Genomic DNA, 22,945 nt, shown 5'->3' with positions numbered 1-22,945 from the left:
GATTTTCAACTTTTTCGAAATTTTCAAATATTGACATCTGAGATTTTGTGCACAACGAACGCGCTAAATGCACTACGCCCCCGTTGTTACTGTTCGAAAAGTCATCCGCACTGCGCTCATCGCCTTTGGCGCGCTCTTTATGAAGGAATATACATTAATTGCAAATTTTTTTTTTTTGTTTAATGATTTTTTGTTTTGAGTTACATTTTATTGATTAAAAAGCGTACGCAAGCAACGCAAGAACACTCATATGATTTCCACCAGTGAGCAAAACCGGTGCGGCGCGTTCATTCACAAGAGTTCAGTACTCACATGTGTACATATGTTTAAACATACATATATACATACATATACATAAATAAATATTTATTTTTATGTAAGCGAACGCTTGCTATATCAGCAGAGTAGACAAAATTTTTGCGCTGTGATTTTCTTTAAGAAAACGTTTTATTTTTCCACTCGAGTGAAGACGGTGATAACGCGGTGAGCGGATTATACACAGTTATTCCGCATTGCTTTTGTTGTAATTAAAGTGCAGTTTTGTTGTGTTAAAATTTTTATACAAATCGAAATTCTATATATCCGACCAAAGTGCCCTGAGGTATGTATTGACAAATATCTTAGTTCAATTAACCACTATATACCAATAACAACACGTGTTTTTAGCGTTTTCTCTTATTTATTACCTAAAATTTTGTGCTCAAATTGTTTGTTTGCGCGCCTCTCCACTCTGACTGCCCGTAATGAAATGATCGGCTGTTCAACGCGTGTGACGTTTAATGCAGCACTCAGAGTTGAGTGAGTGACATTTGACGTGTTGACACTGGCCAACTCAGCGGTTCCGCTCAATGCAGAATGCGCGTCTCCTGTTTGCATTGCTAACTAAACTAACTTTGTTTTACTAACTAGTTTATCAGTAGTTTGAGTAACAGATATTTAGAGTAATTTATTATTCCTTATAAGGTTTTGGTTAGAATTGTTTACTTTTTCACTTTCATTTACTAATGAAAAAAGAAGTCTGTTTAATTGAAGATTTGTATGATTTTTTGCTGAAGAAAATTTGTGAGCTATTGTTGTTGTTTCGGATATATCTGCATCTTTTGTGGACTGACTGAAAATATATTGGTTAATGTTTTGGTTAAAGTTTCTAGTATGAAATGTGTCAATGCTAAAATCGTACAAACCTGAATCTTTTGCATAAACGACGTCGAATAAAGGTCATAAAAGACATGCTTGATAACTCAGCTGCGGACTCTACGCATCACTACTGTTGACGAGTCGTGGATTTATGGTATTGAAACCGCCCAACAATCTACCAATTTGGTTGCTTCCAAAATGTTTCCGATAGATATTAACATAGCTTCGTATTAAAATACGTGAAAGAGAAGTTTTTTCGTCAGTTCATTCGAATTTTATAATATGGTATAATACATTACCCAAAGTTCTTACTTTACTCTAATGAAATAATTCCAATACTAACCCTTAAAAGCTAGGAGTTGTGTTACCCGTACATTGCTAATTCATTCCAGATACTTAGGTGAAATGTGGAGATGCTCAGTGAGCGTTTTCGAATTTTGGGGCTCTCAACCATCTCTTGCTTCGAACTGCCAGACTACTATAGAGTCTTTCAAGCAGAAGTGTCAGCCATTAAGGTAAAAGCTGATATACTTCGTCGAAGTGTGGCTTCTTTTAGAGAGGTATGCATCCATTCCGAAAACAGATCTGCTATACAGGCCTCGAGTTCGCTGACAGTGAGCTTAAAACTAGTCAAAGAGTGCTTGACCTCACTACCATATCATGGACTATAAGTTACGTGGTTCCATGTTGCCAACAGATTTCTACGATCTATAGGAGTTCAAACTCCCATTCTGATCAGTCCTTCACCGTACTACCCATTCCTATGGTCGTAATCGTTGGTGAACGTCAAACTCGCAAAGGTGGTCACCTTTCGGTTACCGCTCGCTTCTTATCGGTTAGAAGAATCGCTGAACGCGACACTTTGCCCCATGAAAATCCCTGTGATTCGATAACTCTCCTTCCCCCGGCAGTGAAAACACATTCACTCATTACCTGAGTCTAGCAAACCACCAGCTTGGCTTTGCGAATTGCATAGCACCATCTTAATACTTAGCGTCTTAAATGCCTAGATTAGAGAGAGAATGATCCTCGTAGCGTTGGACTTGTAATAAGCCTATGATACAATCAATTATACAAAGCTACTAGAGAACATCGAACATCGGGCTTAAAAGGTAGACGATGAACACCCTGAACGGTCGGAAATCATCCTTATTTCAAGGGAACAATTACAAATATGAAGAATTAAACTAGAGGTTCAGCATGGTGGTGTTCTCTCCCCTTAACTGTTTAATTTCTACATTTCAAAACTCCCTCAATTACAAGAGGTAATTTCTATCTCGGACTCTGATCATTTCATAATAAAGGCCTCAGACAATGGAATCGATGGGATGTGCATAAAAGAAAACGGCTATATCTCCGTACTTTCTCGCTTCTTCGTTGCAATTAGCAAAACACAAAATGGACGAAGGTGCACAGACTTGACCTTAATAATGCAATCGAAGATGTTAAAACCTTGACTGTCAAAAACCCTAAGATTTTCGGCGTAGCAATAGATGGCCCGTGCTCCTTCACTCTTCATACGACTGCGATTATTGCCAAAGTACAAAGCCGCAACAAAATCCTCAAGCCGCTAGCCGGCAGCACATGGGAAAAGACAAAAAAACATTGTTGATAACATACAAGTCAATCGGAAGGCAAATCCTTAACTATGCCGCACCAATACGGTCGCCTGGATGTAGGGAAATGCATACGAAGAAGTCTCAGATATGCCAGAACATTGCACGCCGAACTATAGCGGTATTTTTTTTGAGGTCTCCGATCAAACACAAACAGTGCGGCTCGCATGCTCCCGCTTAAGGAACTCCTTTCCAAGCATTTTCTGCGGGGGTTTTTTCGTAGGAACCATCCCTACGGTCGCCTGCTAGAAGCGGAGTAGGAGGAGGCACATCAAGAGGTTTTCTTTAACTACGTCGACGACATTGCACAGTACGCCGACTAGACTTCGGACAAAAAAAAATTCCGGCAAATTCCGCCATTCATAGTGGAGCTATTAACACATTCACCAACTCCTCTCAATGAATGGTGAACTTGATGTCACACCACTACTCATTGCAGAGAGTTGCCACGAGAATCTAGCGTAAGCTTTGCGTTCCTTCGTTCTGGATACTGTTGCAGGTTAAACTCCTACTTATCCAGAATCGACCCCGATATACCAAATATATGTCCAGCATACAAGGAGTCTTCGCATGACCCTATTACCTCTTTGCATGTCCAGCTATCTGATAGCACTCTCCTTTTGGTCCGACCCCGTCAAAACAGCACTTTTCGTGGGCTTACCCTTACATAACCTCGTTGACAAATTATCTGAACCTTACCAAACCTAAACATTAGTACCCAAACGGGGATTAGATAACCGTTACAACAACAACATTAGCGACCTCATTACCAATCAACCTAACCTAACCTAACCTAACCTAACCTAACCATAATACAATTGATCGCCTACTTCGGCCTGATGAAATCAAAATTTAATTTTCCGTTTGAAGATAAAAAAGTTTACTTAAAAAAATTAAAAATTGCAATACAGTGATGGCCATGTATTAAAACAGTTGTATGAATTTCAAAACTTTTTCGAAAGTACTTAATTAAATCCAAGTCTTGATACTACAAGAAAACAAGTAAGGAAAGGCTAAGTTCGGGTGTCACCGAACATTTTATACTCTCGCATGATAAAGTGATAATCGAGATTTCATTATACGTCATTTACATATTTTTCAAATACCGTATTTTTGTAAAGTTTTATTCCGCTATCATCATTGGTTCCTAATGTATATACTCGTATTATACAGAGAAGGCATCAGATGGAACTCGAAATAGCGTTATATTGGAAGAAGGCGTGGTTGTGAACCGATTTCACCCATATTTCGTTCATGACATCAGGGTGATAAGAAAATATTACATACCGAATTTCATTGAAATCGGTCTAGTAGTTCCCGAGATATGGTTTTTGGTCCATAAGTGAGCGACGCCACGCCCATTTTTAGTTTTTAAAAAAAGCCAGGGTGCAGCTTCCTTCTGCCATTTCTTCCGTAAAATTTAGTGTTTCTGACGTTTTTGTTAGTCGGTTAACGCACTTTTAGTGATTTTCAACATAACCTTTGTATGGGAGGTGGGCGTGGTTATTTTCCGATTTCTTCCATTTTTGAACTGTATATGGAAATGCCTGAAGGAAATGATTCTATAGAGTTTGGTTGACACAGCTGTAGTAGCTTCCGAGATATGTACAAAAAACTTAGTAGGGGGCGGGGCCACGCCCACTTTTCCAGAAAAATTACGTCCAAATATGCCTCTCACTAATGCTATCCTTTGTGCCAAATTTGACTTTAATATCTTTATTTATGGCTTAGTTATGACACTTTATAGGTTTTCGGTTTCCGGCATTTTGTGGACGTGGCAGTAGGCCGATTTTGCCCATCTTCGAACGTAACCTTCTTATGAAGCCAAGGAATACGTGTACCAAGTTTCATCATGATATCTCAATTTTTACTCAAGTTACAGCTTGCACGGACGGACAGACGGACATACAGACGGACGGACGGACAGACAGACATCCGGATTTCAACTCTACTCGTCACCGTGATCACTTTGGTATATATAACCCTATATCTGACTCTTTTAGTTTTAGGACTTACAAACAACCGTTATGTGAACAAAACTATAACACTCTCCTTAGCAACTTTGTTGCGAGATTTAATTTTAAATATTTTATTAAATTTTAAACTGATTTCTTTTTAATTATAACGTTTCTTCATTTCTAACAATATAACAATATTATTGAGTACTATTCTATATTTTCAGCAAATAAATGGAACCAAAACCGCCGAGAGATAAGTCGGAAGCTGTCCCCTTATTAGCGCAAAGCGATCAACTAGCTGGGGAACCGCTAAAAAATATTATAATATTGCCACAACAGGGAGGAGTAGATAGGGCGGAAGTTAATGTTGATGGTGATGCGGTGACCAGCTCAGCCAAACAATTTCCAGAAGTGAAACAGTACTTAGAGGAAAAAGAATCGGATGTGGACACTGCTTTAAAAAGTGGTAAGTTCCTTTTTTATTCTTATTTATGTATAATTGAAGTATAAAGAGCGTAAGTGAATTATTTAAAACCTGTTTAAATTTGAACCAGTTAGTTTGCTCAAACTTAAAAAAAATATTTCGGCGTATTCGCTTTCACAATTAGAGAGATAACATCATTAATGAGTATTATTGACATTGTGGTATTTGCTAAGCTCACTAATTGAAGTGACAAATGAAACTATTGAAGAGCATATACTTTAGATAATAGTATTTGGAAGCTTTAAGTGATATTTATAAAACTAATTTAAATTTTTATTTGAAAATTTTTATTTAACACTCGCTGTAAAAAGTCTATAAATTTTTGGGTGTGAGTATCGTCGTATTCATATGTTTTTCTATCTCTATTTAATTTCATACCAGTTTATACCATATATAAATGATACCAGTTTTTATTTATACCAGTTTGTTTGACTCGAAATTTGCATTAGTTGCGAACATCAGTTTGATGGCGAATCTTGTGGTCTTTATAATTTTATACCAGTTTCTATTTATACCAGTTACTAATGCAAAGCTTGAGTCAAACAAACTGGCATGAAAAAAACTGCTATAAATTAAAACTGGTATAATTTTTAAATTGGTATAAAATAAAAAAGAGATCGGACAACATATTGATATACAAGAAAATTAGTTTAAAAGGAACTTTTAAATTTATATTAGACAAATTTATAATTTATATAAGATACGTTTTTTAATACTTTAGTGATGCAATATACATACATACATATGTACATATATAAATTAATATTAAATGGCAAATTCCGCAGTCTCCACTTTGTTGCAGCCAACTATACCATACGTAGTAAAACGAATAATATGCTGATGACAACAAAAAAATCTATCTCAATCAAATCTCGGCAAAAAAAAACGCGAAAACAAGCATTCAACACATTTTATGTGCCATACGAAAACGGAATTTATATGCTTGTATGTGTGTTTGTAAATAAATATATGTAAAAAGAAGAAGAGGAGTAGACCAACTATTGAAATGTAAGAAAAACTGCAAGCTGCAACCGGAATTCGCTAAGCTTTCTTCACATGTAATACGTCCCGTCTAAACAAAAACATAGTCGGCTTTTAGGCGCTTGTTGACTGTGAGTGGCGGCAACCTTTGCGGCTATGGGCGTGAATGTGTGTGTGTGTGTGCACCATAAAACTCAAGTGTAAATTGTGGCATGCATGAATTGACTGCGGAAGCAAACAGGCACAAATCCACACACATATCCCAGTGTTTGTGTGTGCGTGTGTGTATTGTTAAGTAAATAGTCTTATGCCAACAAAATTGCTTGCAAACATTTGCAGCTAAGACCGCAACTGCTTACTCTATGACTTGCATTTCCGGCCGATTGTTCTGGTGGTCGCCATGGCGGCTGCCTCAACGGCGGAGCCAGAGTCAATACAAGCATACACACACACGTACAAATAGCATTTGCACTTCGTTCTTGTTGTTGTTATTTTTTTATTTTTACTACAGCAAAAGGTATTTTCCATGCTTCAACACTATCTTCTGTCTGCAGCGTTTCGTAGTAGGATAAGCGGAATCCTTGCCAAACAAATCTGCATCGCTGACAACATGCTTTCCGTTCAGCGCACTCACACATAAGCACACAAACACACTCTTCCACTTTCGTTTACAATGACTTGCTTGGTTTGGACTGGCTTTGCGTTCTGCATACAGAGTTGGAGCTTTGGCTTTAGTTGCAGCTTCGGCTTATGCAATCCTACATGCCAGTTTATCTCCAGGAATTTAACACGCTCTGACTGTGCTCCAGCTCCGCTATGTGTTGGCTCCTTGTCTTCGTTCATATTTGAGCCGCTGAGACTTGTGCCTTAGCACCGACATAATTATTACTGAGCACTGCTGAGCAGAAGGTGGGTGCGCGGCATTAGGCGCTGTCAGTTTTGGCAGCCACACCAAAGGGCTAAGACAGCCTCTGCCAGCTGCAAGGTAGAGTTGTGCGCTTAGACCGTAACACGGTGGTAGTACGAGTATAAAGAGAATTTCACAGAGAAAAAACAACAGATAGGAAAGTGAGTTGTGGATATGCAGTTTTGGAGAATACAAACGGTTGTATATATGTTCATATATTTTGCCACCTAAGGAATAGCACTACTGTGAAGTGTAGATTAGGTTAGATTAAAAGATCTCACAGTTTATAAGTAACCCTCATAACTCGACGAAACGCTTTGCGTCGATCGCAAATTTGTTAGCGGTAATGTCACTTTCGGCCATGTCTCCTTGAATCACCTTCTTCCACACAAATTTGGTAGTTTGCGTCCGTCTGAGTTTTTAGTCTTACATCACGAATGCCTATTGAACAATTTCCATTAATAGCTGCTATTGCGGCAAGACGAAGTCTTCTAAGAGCAAGTAGTTCAGTAGATTTCTTACGTTCTAAGTCAAAAGCATATAAAAATCGCACAGAGGCTAGTCGTCAACCAAGGTCTGCTAAGATTAGGTACTTCGATACAAATACTTATTATTGTTTGATGCTATAACCGACCAAATAACTATGGTCCGCCTCAGTCATCACTTCGAGCCTTAGAAGATGCTTCGTTCTACCATAGACATTAAATGAGACCAAATCTTTTTCTATATGTTTTTTCAATTGCATTGGTTTATCTGACTTGCCTAGCAAGGACCATCCTTTAATCACAATAAGCTACTGAACGTCGAATGATAAATAAGTTGGACTGTTCTGGTTCTGTTCTGTAGTTTCTAATGACTTTTTGTTACCATACTTAAAAATCTGCCTGAAATTTAGCGACCGAGTTGATAGTTCATCGGGTCTTGGCGCTAATTTATCTTTTTTGTGTCCTGTAGCTTCCCTAACTTCTTCATAGTATATTAATATTGTCGTAGTTTGAATATCCGGCTTATTTTATTGGTCACATATTAATTAAGAATTTTGCTTTGTTGGAGTATTGGTTCCATATGAACATCTATCTATCGCTGGCCCTAAAATATGTCTGGCGACATTAATGTATTCTTATTGAATTGGTCTTCTTTCAGGGGAGGATCAGGGGAGGATGGGGATCCACATCTAGGTGCTTTGGATATCGCAGAGAACTATAGGGATCCTACGTTCGGTTTGGTGCACGGCATAACCTAACCTAACCATTTGTTATCAGGTTGTTTTGTGGGTTCCCATCTTTTGTATCCAAATGTTCATTTCTCTGCCGATTTAAACACACTACGGTATTATGAAAGCTCCACAGATTTGTAGACATCAAGCTAAAATAACCGCACAAAGTCCGTTTTGGATAATCAACTATCTTAAACAACATTTTTTTAGGAAATTAGCATTTGTGTCTACTGGACTTTCCAGTACCTTGTAGGCTTCTTTGGTGTAATTTTGAGGAATTATGCAATATCATCGGAATTACAATTATCTGCGGTAAAGTATTAATGAATTATTCTAAGTAAGTATTGGCTAGGTTCGGAAGGCTGAATTGAGCTCAGACTACATTCTCGTTCACTGGCATTCAATTTATCGCCGCCTTTCTTGAGATCACAAATATTTCAATTAGTCGTCATAAGGGTTCTAAGGAACCAAAAATTTCAAACTCATTATACTTAATCATGGATATAGCCTTAAAGTAAGCTCTTTTAGAATCATGCTAAGAATTGATAAAATTTGGTTATATATTTTCTTTTTATCTTTCTGTAGAGATGATCTAAGTTTGTCACGAAGTTTGTAACACCAAGAAAGAAGGATCGGAGACCCTATAAAGTATATATATAAATGATCAGTATGTCGAGATGTGTCGATTTAGCCATGTCCGTCTGTCTGTCCGTCTGTCTGTCTGTCTGTCTGTCTGTATATATACGAACTAGTCCTTCAGTTTTCAAGATATCGTTTTGAAATTTTGCAAACGTCATTTTTTCTTCAGGAAGCTGCTCATTTGTCGGAATGGCCGATATCGGACCATTATAACATATAGCTGCCATACGAACTGAACGATCGGAATCAAATGCTTGTATGGAAAACTTTTACATTTGACAAGATATATTCACGAAATTTGGTATATATTATTTCCTAAAGCAACAATGTAATCTCCGAAGAAATAGATCAGATCGGTTAACAATAGCGTATAGCTGTCATACAAACTGAACAATCGGAATCAAGTTCTTGTATGGAAAACTTTCACAGTTCACAATGTATTTTCACAAAAGTTGGCGCAGGTTATTTTCTAAGATAATAATGTAATCTCCGAAGAAATTGTTTAGATCGGATTACTATAGCATATAGCTGCCATACAAACTGAATGATCGGAATCAAATGCTTGCCTGGGAAACTTCCTCATTTGACGACATATCTTCACGAAATTCGGTATGAGTTATTGTTTATAGAAATAATGTAATATCAGAAGAAATTGTTCAGATCGGTTAACTATAGCATATAGCTGCCATACAAACCGAACGATCGAAATCAAGGGCTTGTATGGAAAACTTTCGCATTTGACGTGGTATCTTCATGAAATTTGGCATGGATTACTGCTTAAGGTAACAATATAATCTCCGAAGAAATTGATCAGATCGGTTGACTATAGCATATAGCTTCCATACAAACTGAACACATAGTTACTAAAAGAAATGCATCTGTGAAGGGTATATTAGCTTCGGTGCAGCCGAAGTTAACGTTTTTTATCGTTTTTTATAACTTCACTGATTTTGCTATCCCCTGGGTATTTGACATATATTCGGTGTTTTTTTTTTCTGGCACAAACTCCATTATATTGGTGTCGAGGGCCATGGGTGTATTGCCAGATACCAGTACGTTTTGTGACTATCTTTTTTTATACTTTGTTGGTGGTTTCCTTCATAACTCATGGAAAACCGTGAGGTGGTGTCTCCATAAACATTAACCCGTGAAGAGATTATTTATGGTAATCATCTGGAGATCTTTATCATGAGATCAACGCTTCTGACTCTAGCTGAACCTCAAAAGGTTTATCTAAATCAATAACGTAGTTTTTATTAGATACTTCTCAGTTTTTAAAACCGCTGCCAAACCATATTTATAACATTTTCCCGTCCTTTTTATTGAAAACATGTTATAGTTTTACTTAACTATATGCTCACACAGGTAACTCATTGAGTGCCCACTTTTTGTACCTTAACAGTTTAACAGTAACTGGTGAAAAGCACAATTAAAAATTATTATAATTTTAACACATCCACTTATATTTATGAAGCACCAAAAATGTTTAATGAGTTGCATCCACTTTACACAGGCTTTCATATCACAATTTGTTGTACTATGTGATGAGAGAGATGCGCTGTGGTATTTTCCATTATTGCTTTTGCATTCAAAAAGTTTTGGCATATGATTTTCATGTATGCGAAAGTGTTTGTAAGTATCCCAACAGTGCAATATAAATAATAGTTTTGAGCGTAAGTTTTTACGATGCAAGTGAATATTATTGTGCATAATATTCTGTAAACACTCGTATTTAAATGTTATTCAATGAAGAAAATGATAAAAACTAACCACTAAATGTTTAAAAATAAAATGATATGAAATCCAGTTAAAAAAGATCTGACGTTATGTTCAAAATAGCAGTCTTTATCTAAAGCCTTTTTACGAATGTTTTACCCAAGCTTTCATCGCTTTCATCGCTTTCATCGCTTTTATTTTAGCAGATTTATCATTTAATGGCGAACGTTCCTGCGATCATTTGCCTAGTTAAAAGCCTTACAGCTTTATTCAAAAAGATTGCAAGAAAAAGGTTGAAGAAAATCATCAATTTATTTCTTGCGTTGGGTTTTGGAAACTATAAATATTATGGAATAATATATTTAAAGTCATCTCATGTTGATAACGTCAACTGTTCCAAACGCATGAAAAATGGTTTCTGTCGAATATACCTAAGTATATGAGCTTAAAAGTTCTGGGATTTTGCCAGTAGGTCACAAAGTATAAGACTTTTAATGTTAATAAAAAGCAAGAAAAAACGTTAACTTCGGTTGCAACGATGGTAAATACCCTTCACAGATGCATTTCTGTTAGTAACTATGTGTTCAGTTTGTATGAAAGCTATATGCTATAGTCAACGGATCTGATCAATTTCTTCGGAAATAATATATACCAAATTTCGTGAATATATCTTGTCAAATGTGAAAGTTGTCCATACAAGCATTTGATTCCGATCGTTCAGTTTGTATGGCAGCTATATGTTATAGTGGTCCGATATCGGCCGTTCCGACAAATGAGCAGCTTCTTGAAGAGAAAATAACGTTTGCAAAATGATATCTTAAAAACTGAGGGACTAGTTCGTATATATACAGACAGACAGACGGACGGACATGGCTAAATCGACTTAGCTCGACATACTGATCATTTATATATATACTTTATAGGGTCTCCGACGATTCCTTCCGGGTGTTACAAACTTCGTGACAAACTTAATATACCCTGTTCAGGGTAAAATAAAAAAGTCGAAAGGATGAATGAAAAAATTAATCTATAAACACGGCTATAAGCTTCTATTAAAACAAGTATATTGATATTCTTAGTTAATTGCAGCCGAAAGTAGAGAATTTCCAAAATAAATTTAATATATTCATTTGTACAGTATGGTTGGCTATTGCAAAATGAATATATTTACTCCGGAACAACGTTACCAAATTTATTACTCATCGCGGCTAGCAGAGTCGATGATTCTAGTAGCCATGGATCGGTTTCGCGGCCGCGGACAAGTGTTATTGCTGCTGTGGAGCAGATTATCCAAAATAACCCCAATGAGTCCATCCGACATCGCCGTGTGCCCATTAACTTCATGGAAGATTTTGCAGCGACGATCAAGCAGGTTTAACGTTCAATGAATGCTCCACACAATTTTGTTCAGTGATTATGCTCTCTTTTGGTTGAATGCGTACGTTAACCAAATAAAGCCGTTACATTCTCAAAAATGAAGACAACCATAATGCTACAGTCAATGGAGGATTTTGATGCGTGCGGTCATTGGTTCCAAATGTCACTCAGCCAAAGAAAGAATCAATTTATAAAAGGAAACTGTTGGTGAGTGCATTATTTCGCATCGTGGGCTTATGGTGTGGCATCCCAGATCGTGCGAAGTAACACCGATTGATTATTTTTTGTGCGGTTATGTGAAGCGAGAGTATAAGACTCTCACAGGGAGAATAACAGCGCCATCAGCTCTAACAGTATTCTTAGTGATCAGTGGAAATAGTATTCTTAGTGATCAGTGGAAATAGAGCTGATGTCGCTGTTATTCTCTCTGCGCCAGTCTGGTACGCTCTCATCACTTGCTACTTACTCTGAAGCACTCACTTTGTGCGAAGTGTAACTGTCTGACATTTTAACTCAGCGTACCCATTAAATATTTGCTTCCATATAAGTGGCCCCAAGCGTCCATGTAATTGGAGAAGAGAACATATCTTTCTACTATGCCGAACTTCCATTTTCATTGGACTGAATTTAAAGTTCTCTCATCTGATCGCATATAAACTTTCATTCCACTAACACAGAGAACGCAATACAGCACAGCTGCACTTGATGCCACCACTTACTTAAGTCCTTGCATTTGCTAATCCTGTAAAAGAGCTCGCTCGCTCATCTTAATTCAACCCTAACTCGCTGGCCAGAGGAATGTAATGCACTGAAATGTTGCATTAAAGCGCAGAAGTGGAAAACCCAAAGGCAAAGTTGAGTGGCAAAGTGGGATTGTTGTACTGTGGCAATGTGGCCGGGCACTTGGAGCGCTACAACTCTATTTATATGCGTATGTGTGTATGCGTCTGCGTGTTGTGGTCTGCTCAGCAATGCTGAAAGCTTCGCAGATAATCAACATCACATCGCATCGCATTGCATTACATCATCTTGTTTTCGAACTCAATTTCACTTGTCCAACAAATGTGTTTCATATTTGCCAATATGGTGTTGTAGTTGCTTTTGTTGTTGTAAAAAATATCTGTATGTATATACATATATAGTATGAGATTCTGTGTGTGTGTGTGTGTGTGGAAGTGCACATGAATAATCTGTGTACACTTGCTGGCATTTTTAATGCTTGTCCAGACCAATTCCCTAGCTCAGTCGTCAGCGTAATCCTCTCCGAGCGGCCCGAAGCGAGTCGAATGAATGAATTTCTTTCCAAAGCCAGTTAATTATCAAGCGTAGCTCATCAAGTGCCTTTTACGCACCCCCCTCACAATGCACACACATGGATACATGAAAAGAGTTACAAGTAAATTCATTGGCGTCCAGTTTGGGCGCTTTGTAAATGTGAGGTTATGTGTAATTGAGTACTGAAGCAGTTTTAATGCTGAATTGCCTTCGAATGCATGAAGTGCTGAGAATATACGGGAATGTAATCAACCTAAATGACAGCCAAATAAGTGGACTGAATGCATGAATAGCAGCGCAGGCAAATGAAGCAACAGATAAGCATTGACTGACATACATACATATGTATCTGTGAAAGAGATTTAGTCTGTTTGGTTGCAAATTCCAGTATGGTTTTTCTTATTTTGGTCTGCGGCGTATGTGGCTTTGGTAAGACGACTGCACTCTTTGCACTTAATATTGACGGAGTTGTATTTTGGTTTCCCAACCAAGTTCTCACTAAGTCTGAACACATTTACCGCTATGAAAATCGCATACGAAGCTGTCCAAATTGAGTCATTCATTTCTCGAAATTAGTTGCTTTGCTTCAATTAAGATTAAGTTACTTTAGACGGAGAGACTCAGAGACTGATTGAGGTGTAACCTTAAAAGCAGTATATTGATTAGAGCCTCAGTCAACAGCCATTTCGAGAGGTTTAAGTATTGTGGTGCAATTTTCTTTTGTATAACACTAAGTGCGAGTAAAATGAGAAAAGAAAACATAAGTGATCTCAACGGTACACATTAAGCTAAGACAAAAACCAACTGCGATCGCGAAGTTCAAACTGCAGCGGCTCCGGAAAAGAGGTTCGTGAACCACGCTATGTGTTAACTGAAACTTATGTTAACTAAATGATCTGGGCAAGGTTTTTCTTGGAAGCAGATAAAACTTCAATATTTATAACAAGAAAAACGTTTACCGAAGCTGTGATACCCCTCCCAGTTGAACTTTTTTAGTCCATAAAATGGTACAAATCTTTATGCGGATTTTGATGGGTCAGTTTGATTGGCTACAGGTTATAGTGGTCCTTTTCGAGAAAAAGTATTAAGTGCCTAGTCAGCTTATTGGAGTGATCAAAAATTTTGGATACAAGTTTATGTACAATGGGTTAGAGAGATTCGTTTGTACTCAACTGTATGACTTCATCTGTAGTAAGTCTCACTGAGTCATCGTTGGAACGTGATATTGCACATACTTTTTTAGTAATTTCGTAGCGATTTAACCGTACGATAATTTTAAGACCACCAGATAGGCCCGATGGGACTTCGAAGACTACAAAAGTGGGATCCACATAACACGGACGATTAACAGCCCACAACATTTGGAATTATTTCGAAACTGATTTTAAAATACGATACAACGAATGATGTAATAAAAGAAGAACTCCGTAAAATAAACTAAAACACGCTGACACAAAATTCGAACAAATAAAGGTAAACAAAATTGCCAAAATAAAGTGGAACTCAAGAGAAATATAAGCACCAAAATAAGCAAAAGCACAAGAAGAATAATAAAGCACACAAACAAATATCAGCATAAGTAAGAGCAAGTGGAACATCCTTATATTAATTTTCCTCTCAGTCAGTCAGTCAGAATGTACCGCAAATGCTAAAGAGAAGGTCGCTTGACATACCGTGGTTGCCATTTTTCATGCAACACTCAACGCCCCTTCCCCTCCCACCACTTCAAAAGCCAAATGTCGACAATATGTTGCATGCTGTTGGCAACGCCGCTGCCGGGCGTTTATTTGTGTGTCTTTCATTCAACGGTTTTTCACATTCTCTACCTTCTCTCGTCTACATAACGGCACGCTGTGGCTGCCTGTGTAAATAGTAATACAAATCATAGAAATCAAATATAAACATGACACAACAGAAAATTCTATGCGAGCAAAGTTGAATGCGGTGAAATGTGGAAAAAAAAAGCGGAACCACAAAGGTGGTGGAAGTGGGGAAAAGTGTGTGAAGAGGCAACATTTTGATTAAAGCAGAATAATGTTGTGCGATGCTTTAGGTGCTCCTTTTACCTTCGTCCGCTAATGAGTTCGGCGAATTGTCACAAAGAAGACAAGCATTTATGGTTGGGTGCTACGAAAGGGAGAGTGAGGCGTGGGGGAGCATAAGAAAATATTTATACGTGACTCTTGGAGTAATGTAAATACAAGTATTTACTTTGTTTTTAAAAAATTGCAATAACTTTGTAGTTAAGCAACAACAGCGAATATTTTAACCCCACTTCGGTTTGAAAAAAGTTTTGTAGAGAATAAAGGGTAAGGAAGATATCAATATTTGCATCTGCACTGACTGGTTGCTGGAGCACTCCATTTGCATAGTATAGAGTATTTAAGAGTTTTTAGAGATATTCGGAGCTATCTTTTTCACTGTAGTAAAATACTATCCCACTTCGAAGCTATTATTTGCTGCTGCCGCAACGGAATTCCTCAATGTTGAAAGTGTGCACAGACGTTGTGACATTTCAATGTTGTTGGCTAGTGTTCCTATTTTCACTGAAGTCAAATGATGCCAAAGAACTCATAGGAAGTGGCAAACGTCTAAACGGAGTGGTAATAGAGCGGGCTCTTAGAATACAGATCTTGTGAGAAATGGAAGGAAAATTATTCCATTGACAAAATCAAGGAAGATAACGAAAGGTTGGACGGTTGGAGCCAGATGGCTGAGACTCTTGCGAGCAGTGCTCTGTTACGACAGTGATCTTGCTTTGATATAACATCATTAATGCATAACTTGGTAGCTTATCTTCAAAGCCTAGAGGCAGTATAATTTGTAGAATGTAAAACTAATTAGATCACCATCATATGCCATCCCATTTTACAGGAAGTCGAGCCAACAAACTCAGGAGTAAAGCATTTCTATGCAAGGTTTTTCCCCGAATATTTTCATTATATACCATATAAGCCCCACTAACAGAGAATTCTTTTAGAACTATTACACCTAGTAATTATACTCAGATCTAAACGCTTAATAGGAGGACTATGTGGTGAATATAGGCGCATGGAGGATTTTCTAAAGTCTCATTTTAATTTTCCATAAACCTTTTAGAAAACTGCTTTCATGATTATGGCTTAGTTTGTAGAAATATTCTATCACATTACTTGGTTTCAACTCCTTCGGGTTACCAAATAAGTTATTCCGCACCGTTTCCTTAAAAATTAATGTCTCTAAAACCAAGATTTAGCTTCTCATGATTGTGTTTGAGTTTTTATACTCTTAATAAAGTATATTATGTTTTTCAAGAGATCGTATAAAATATGTGCGTATATAAATGATCAAGATCACCATAACGGGTTGACTCTCTCAATGTCTCAGTTGTTTTTTTTTCTTCGAAGGGTAAATCTTCTATATATACTGACACTTAGCAGTATACACGATTAGTACTGCTCACCAAAGATACACTCCTTTCAGGGCCATGGCCAATCAGTATTATCGTACTATATTAGACTTGCGGACCAGTACGCCTACGTACCAAACCCTTAACTCCGTCATCTGTAGCTTTGTGGAAAGGCGCTGCGGGACCGCCGCTAAGCATTACATCGCAAGGCCGGATTAGCCTATTGGCTCACATCTTTGGCTCTAGCTTTACTGTTGCTTTGTTTTCCGCCTCTTCATAGAACTTGCAGTATCAGAGCTGTCACTCTCTCCATGGCAACTGTGATCAAATTGAAAGGTAAATTTTTAATTTATACTTCGCGTGTTTTTGGAATCGGTAATTTTTTTTTTACTCTTAGGGACATCTATGCTAAATTTCATATCAAAATATTCTTTAGTATTTGAGGTAAGCGTCGTTTTGGGAGGCTCTAAAAGTGCATTCTTCGTTGTTTATTATGTCTGAATTTATTGAACAAAGAAGCGATTATGAGCCATTTCATACTACATTGGTTATTCGTCATTGCAAACCACCGCATTCGCCTGATTTACCTTTGTGTAACTTTTGGCTATTCAGCAAATTCACACGACCACCCCGAGAACACCGTTTTGACTCAATTGAGGATATAAATGCTGAATCGAAGAAGACCCTGATGTCCATCACGACGCAGGATTTTTCCATATGCTATGATGACTGGAAAATTCGTTGGCATAAATATATTGCAGCGGGAGGGGATTACTTTGAAGGAGATGAAATGAACAAAATTCACCTGTCAATTTGATCACAATTTAATATCATACTTGTCTCGCTTGCGCCATATTAGGCACTATATTGTCAGGTGTTATTCGGTCTGCCCCTGCCATCTCCAAATCCTGCCGCTCTGTTCCCCTGCCGGTTTGCTTGCCTTCTGTAATAACACTAGTCGTTGCATCCCCCATATCTTGAGGAAAACTCCTTCTCATAGACATTGTGTAAATAGCTTCATAAATGATTTTGCGTTGTATTTCATTGCGGGCTTCAGGGCCCTGTTTGGCATTCCATACAGGTCGGGTGCTTTGGGATTACCGAACCGTTCAGCAGCTTGCAGCACTTAGAGATAATTTGTCTGTGCTGTATCTGTGGTCGCTGCTTTTTCAAAAAATAGATTTCCGCATTTTTGGCTTTGCTTAGGGTGTAGCGTTTCTACCACAATCCAAAGGAAGGAGGAACCCTTCTATATTTTTTCCATTCTTGAGATTCTTCTTGCTCATTTGTTGGAATTGCTGATATCAGACCACTATAGCGTGTAGCCGTTATACAAACTGATGAGTCAAAAAGAAGTTATTGCATGAAAAGATTTTTTTATTTGACAACACACCCTCATTATAGTTAGCATGAAGCGTTTCTTAAAACAGCGCTACGATATTCGTAAAAATGCTTTAGATCGAAATACTATATTATAACATATAGCTGTCGTACAAGCAAATCGTTCAAAATCAAATTACTATATGGAAAACCTTTTTATTTGACAAGATATTTGTACGAAATTTTACACATAAATAAATATGTATTTTACCAAAATCAGAAAAAAATCACCGAAAGTATTTTCAAGATCGGATCACTACATCACATAGCTGTCATACAAACTGACTGATCAAATTAAGTTATTGTATGGAAACTTCTTTATTTGTGAAGGGTATTTTTTATAGCCTTGATGCACCCAAAGTTGTATTGATTCTGTATAAAAATAGTCAATTTAAGTAGAGTCTAGATCTATTAATTGACGGTTACTTAGTCAACGCATATAATGATGTTCGCCTCTTTAAGTTGCATACCTCATTAAATAGCAGTTAGATTTTTTTATATAACTACAATCAAGCGAAAATTTTGCTGCTTATATAGTATGCCATATAACTTAATGGCTTGCACCTATCCTTTGCATAAGAAACAGGAAGAATAAATGCGTATATGTATATGTATGAATATACATAATATTGCTTGTCGAGGATCAGACGGCGGTGGCGTATGAGCGACAGAATGGCGAAGAGTGCACACCAACACAGTTTTAAATCTGTAATCTGGAACGCCGCTGGAAAGTAGGTGAGCTGCTCTCCAGCTATTTATGTTGCGAATTCGCCAGCGTAAGTGCGCAATTTACACGTTTTTATTTAGTGTGGGAGGTGCGCCTCCAGTCGCTCCACTAAACTACCTGCTTTCCCACACAAACCAAACACAACAATTGTATACACACATGATTGCTCTTCCGCATGTGTTGGTGGCATGCAGCAGTAAGTGGTTGTACTTCCACTTGCATTTACGGCGGCAGCCCAGAATCGGTATTCGGCTTAAGTAGCGCTTTTATTTAAATGCATTTAATTAGCGGGCTCAAAACTGCATGGAAACGCTGTTGTGGAATTCACTTATTTACACATACATACATATACACATGCCACACTTCCTTTCAGCTGGCTTGTGTTCTTTCTTTCTTTGCTGTTGTAGAAATATGCAGGCGCAAGTATTTATACCACAGTTATTTGTATGTAAGGTTGTTATGACTTTGTGCTTAACGGTATTTTATTAATTGCTAATTTAATTAATTTAATCGAGTAAAGGTATGCTAATCTAAAAAATACCATAGCTCTAGCTGCGCAAGCGAACGGGAGGAGAAGTTGTATAAAAAATGCTTGCATACTTCAAGGCGTTTCAAATATTTTTTTTTAAATTGCGGCCTCAAAATGCTTCGCAGAAATATTTTTACAGATAAATAACTATTCGCTGGACTTTAAGTGATTTACATTGTTCCACAAAATAGTTTTTCGTCAATTTTATTAGGTAGTCGAAAAAGTATTTTCGTATTTTCAATCAAATTTTAATTTTTCTTTGTTTTTATATTTATACTAATAAATAAAAAAAAACAAATATGTACCATTTTGGTCGACCACTTTTTGCCATTTTTCTACTATAGATATTATTCCGTCGGAGTAAATCGAAATTTCGAAATTTCCAGGACCGGAGCGCGCGAAGCATTGTTGTGCCACACGAACTAATACAGCATCGTCTCCGTAAACTTCACAAATTTCATTATTGGCTTGCGTGGCATTCTTCTTTTTGTATACAAAAATTTCAAAATATAGCGAGCTTCTTCATTATTTTCACTCAATTTTGAGCTGTAACTCTTTTTCAACTTCCCCGAATTTAATTTTTTTTGTTTGAATGAAGTTTGAAATTTCACCTTTCCAACACTATATGGTATGACAAAATGTGATTGATAGCACTGTAGATATACGACTGCAACTACATACATCTATTTACAAAATACGAAAAGACTTTTCCGACTACTCAATATTAAAGTAATATATGAACTTCGTCTTAATAAAGCCACCAACTCCTTCTTAACTTGTTATAAAAATGGTCTGATGTGGAATATAAAATAATTGACATGAGTGCAAAGAAAAACAACAACAAAACTTCAATTTCGACTGCACGATTTGGTTCCACTAGCACTTGGGTAACCTTACGCTAGCTGAGTATATGTATATATGTATGCACGTGTCTGTAGTTCCCTACTCATATAGAAGATTTCATGCCAATTTGCACATTAAACCGTAGAATACGTTCCACAGCCAACATTGCACGCTTTTTGGTGCCTTCAAGAGTTTCTAGGTGCTTAAGAAATGCTATTGAAAACACCACACGGTTCTTTTTTTGCCAGATTTACACATACAAAGCCCAGCACTTGGCGCGTGTGTCGAAGTGTGATGCGGAAAAATTAGCAAATCAAGTATAAATGGCTTCACACACATACACCCAAACACCTTACACACACATACGGGTATACGCCACTTTTCACTTGTCGGGTAATTAAATGCAGCTATTTGTTCATTAACTCAATACTTGAAATTACACGCATGAGAGCATACATAACTCGCTCATGTGCTCCAATTAAGTTGAATCGCTTTTTCCACTGAGCAGTTATAAAATTATCTACAGGTCACTTGGCAGGAACAAATTCCAAAAGATATAATGGAATTCGTCCATTTTGGGGCGCGATTGCAAAAGAGCGCGGAAAGTGCTCAAAGTGGTATTGAATTGTGGGTCCTAAGCTGATAAGTTGTGCATAATTCTATTAAAAGGAAATTATATGTGCTTTCGGAGTACTCCTTTGTTTCTTTCAAAACCACATATACACTTTTCATAGTCTACCTTCTCCTTCGCCTAAATATCTTGTACCCTCCAAAGTACAAATATCTTTCGGAAGTTGGTGAAAAATGAAATAAACGTTTGAACTGCATAAGTAGGTGTTCTGGAAAACTGAAAAGCTAAGTCAAAAAAGAAAAGGGCCGTGAAAAATGTTCCGACATAGACCAACTCTTCGTCGACTTTAAAACTGCATTCAATAGCACGAAAGAGAGCTTCCTCTATGCCACTATTTTCGAATATTTTTCCCCAGCGAACATAATACTTTTGTGTAAACTAACGTCGGGCCATACCAAAGGATCCTTTAGGATCGGGAAGAATTTTTTCGAGCCGTTCGATATCAAACAATGTACCATACAAAGTGACTCTTTATTGTGTGACTTCTTTAATCTATTGCTGTAGAGCCTAAAAAAGAAAGTATAATTTTTTGTAGGAGTGGAGAGGGCCTTTTTGAAGGGCCGGGAAGAGGTCGCTGATGAAGATCGGAAGAATGAGCAAATCCAAAAGGAAAACGATGCTCATTGTCTTTTTTGACATCAAAGGCATCCCATAATTTCTTCCTCCTGAACAAAGCGACAACGGCAAGTTTTACATGGAAGTCCTCAAAATACTCAAACGAAGGGTCAATCGAGTCGGACAAGACATCGCAGCTGATGGGAAGTTGGCTCACAATGCCTTTCTTATGAACAGCTGCCTTACCAAGGCCAGCATCCCAACGCTTCCGCTGCCGCCTTACAGTCCAGATGTGGCGCCCCTGGACTTTTTTTGTTTCCTTGCCTGAAAAGGCCGATGAAAGGCAAGCAATTTGAGCCGGCCAAGGGGATCCAAGCAGCATGCATCTCGGCTCTCATGGCTATTCCAGAGAATGCCTTCTGTGATGCCTTCAATGCCGCTGGAAGAAGCCTATTTTGAAAGTTTTTTAAGAGTTGTAACGATTTGTTCAATTAATCCTATTACTTTCCGGACAAACCCTGTATAATTGTTGCGGTTTTAACAAGTGTCGGGTCCAAATGTCGAAAAAATATCAATCATGTTTCCTACTTAGACATTTTTTCCTTCATTTTAACCACAGTAAACTATTATATTTCAATATTCATAACTACTGCGCTCCCGCTGGGCATCTGACAATGGCACTGTTAGAAATCCCTTATTTTATGACTTTCATTGTAAGTTTATTTTTCCGCCGATTTTATAATTTTTTGACTGACACAAAACTTCGCCGAAAATTATTGTGCAAACTTTTGGGTAACAATTGAAAAACTCCGGTAATTTATTTCACTTGCAGCTGCACAAATGGACATTCGAAAATGCAATGAGTATGTCGGTGTTATGTCGGTATGCACGAGGAGCCAACTCGTAACTCTAAAACAACTCAAGCGCTTGTGGCCTTTGCCTTTGCAAAGCCTTCAACGGCGTGCACAGCGAGAGAAAGAGAGAGAGAGAGGGAGAGAGTGAGCATGAAAAAAATTGATTTCAAAATTTACATTTCAGCCAAAAGATAGAAAAAATGGGAAATTTCATAAGCTCCACACAGCTCGTACTCGTCGTGGGCGCTCGAAATTCATATTCAAATTGTAAATTTCGTGCAGTGACTACCAGTTTGACAAGACAAAGTACCAAAGTGTGCCGAAGTACGTCGAGTTCTTGTACGCGTGGCAAATGAAGCGTTTCGGAGAAGTTGCAAAAAAGTATTAAGTGTTAAAATAATTCAGCAGGCGGTAAAAGTGCAGTAAGAAATGCCGAAAAAGAGTTCGGCGAAAGATGGAGGAGGACTTAGCTTAACTTGGCATACAAGTGGGTTGTACATTAGGGTGGAACTTGAATTAGAGAAAATTTGTATATTGGATTAGTTAGTACATAAAGTAACCTAATTTTGAAAACGATTATATAAAGTAGCAACCATAAAACCATGTGATCAAAAATTTAAAATCATAAAAATGTTTTCACAACTGAAAAGCCAAATACTTACTTGGGATTGAGGAGAGTTTCTGGACTTTGACGAGCTCCAAAGAGAATCTAAATTGTGATTGACTGCATCG

At 37.6% G+C, this 22,945-nt stretch overlaps 1 protein-coding gene across 2 annotated transcripts in view; it reads left to right on the top strand.

Moving 5' to 3' along the window:
• The first annotated feature begins 262 nt into the window (after positions 1-262).
• The window catches only part of LOC120781953 (sodium/hydrogen exchanger 9B2), a 72,303-nt gene continuing 49,620 nt past the window's right edge, over positions 263-22,945 (top strand). The window contains exons 1-2 of one of the 2 annotated variants that reach the window (XM_040114116.1): positions 263-601; positions 4,936-5,177. In XM_040114116.1, coding sequence (XP_039970050.1) covers positions 4,943-5,177 — 235 coding nt within the window. In that variant the 5' untranslated portion in view covers positions 263-601; positions 4,936-4,942. The remainder of the gene's footprint in view (positions 602-4,935; positions 5,178-22,945) is intronic. The other variant, XM_040114135.1, reaches the window with a different exon arrangement.

This window comes from Bactrocera tryoni, chromosome 1 (genome assembly GCF_016617805.1).
Source record: "Bactrocera tryoni isolate S06 chromosome 1, CSIRO_BtryS06_freeze2, whole genome shotgun sequence".
NCBI lineage: Eukaryota > Metazoa > Arthropoda > Insecta > Diptera > Tephritidae > Bactrocera > Bactrocera tryoni.
The sequence above is the reverse complement of the archived record's forward strand: the minus strand, read 5'-3'. Positions and strand labels throughout refer to the sequence as shown.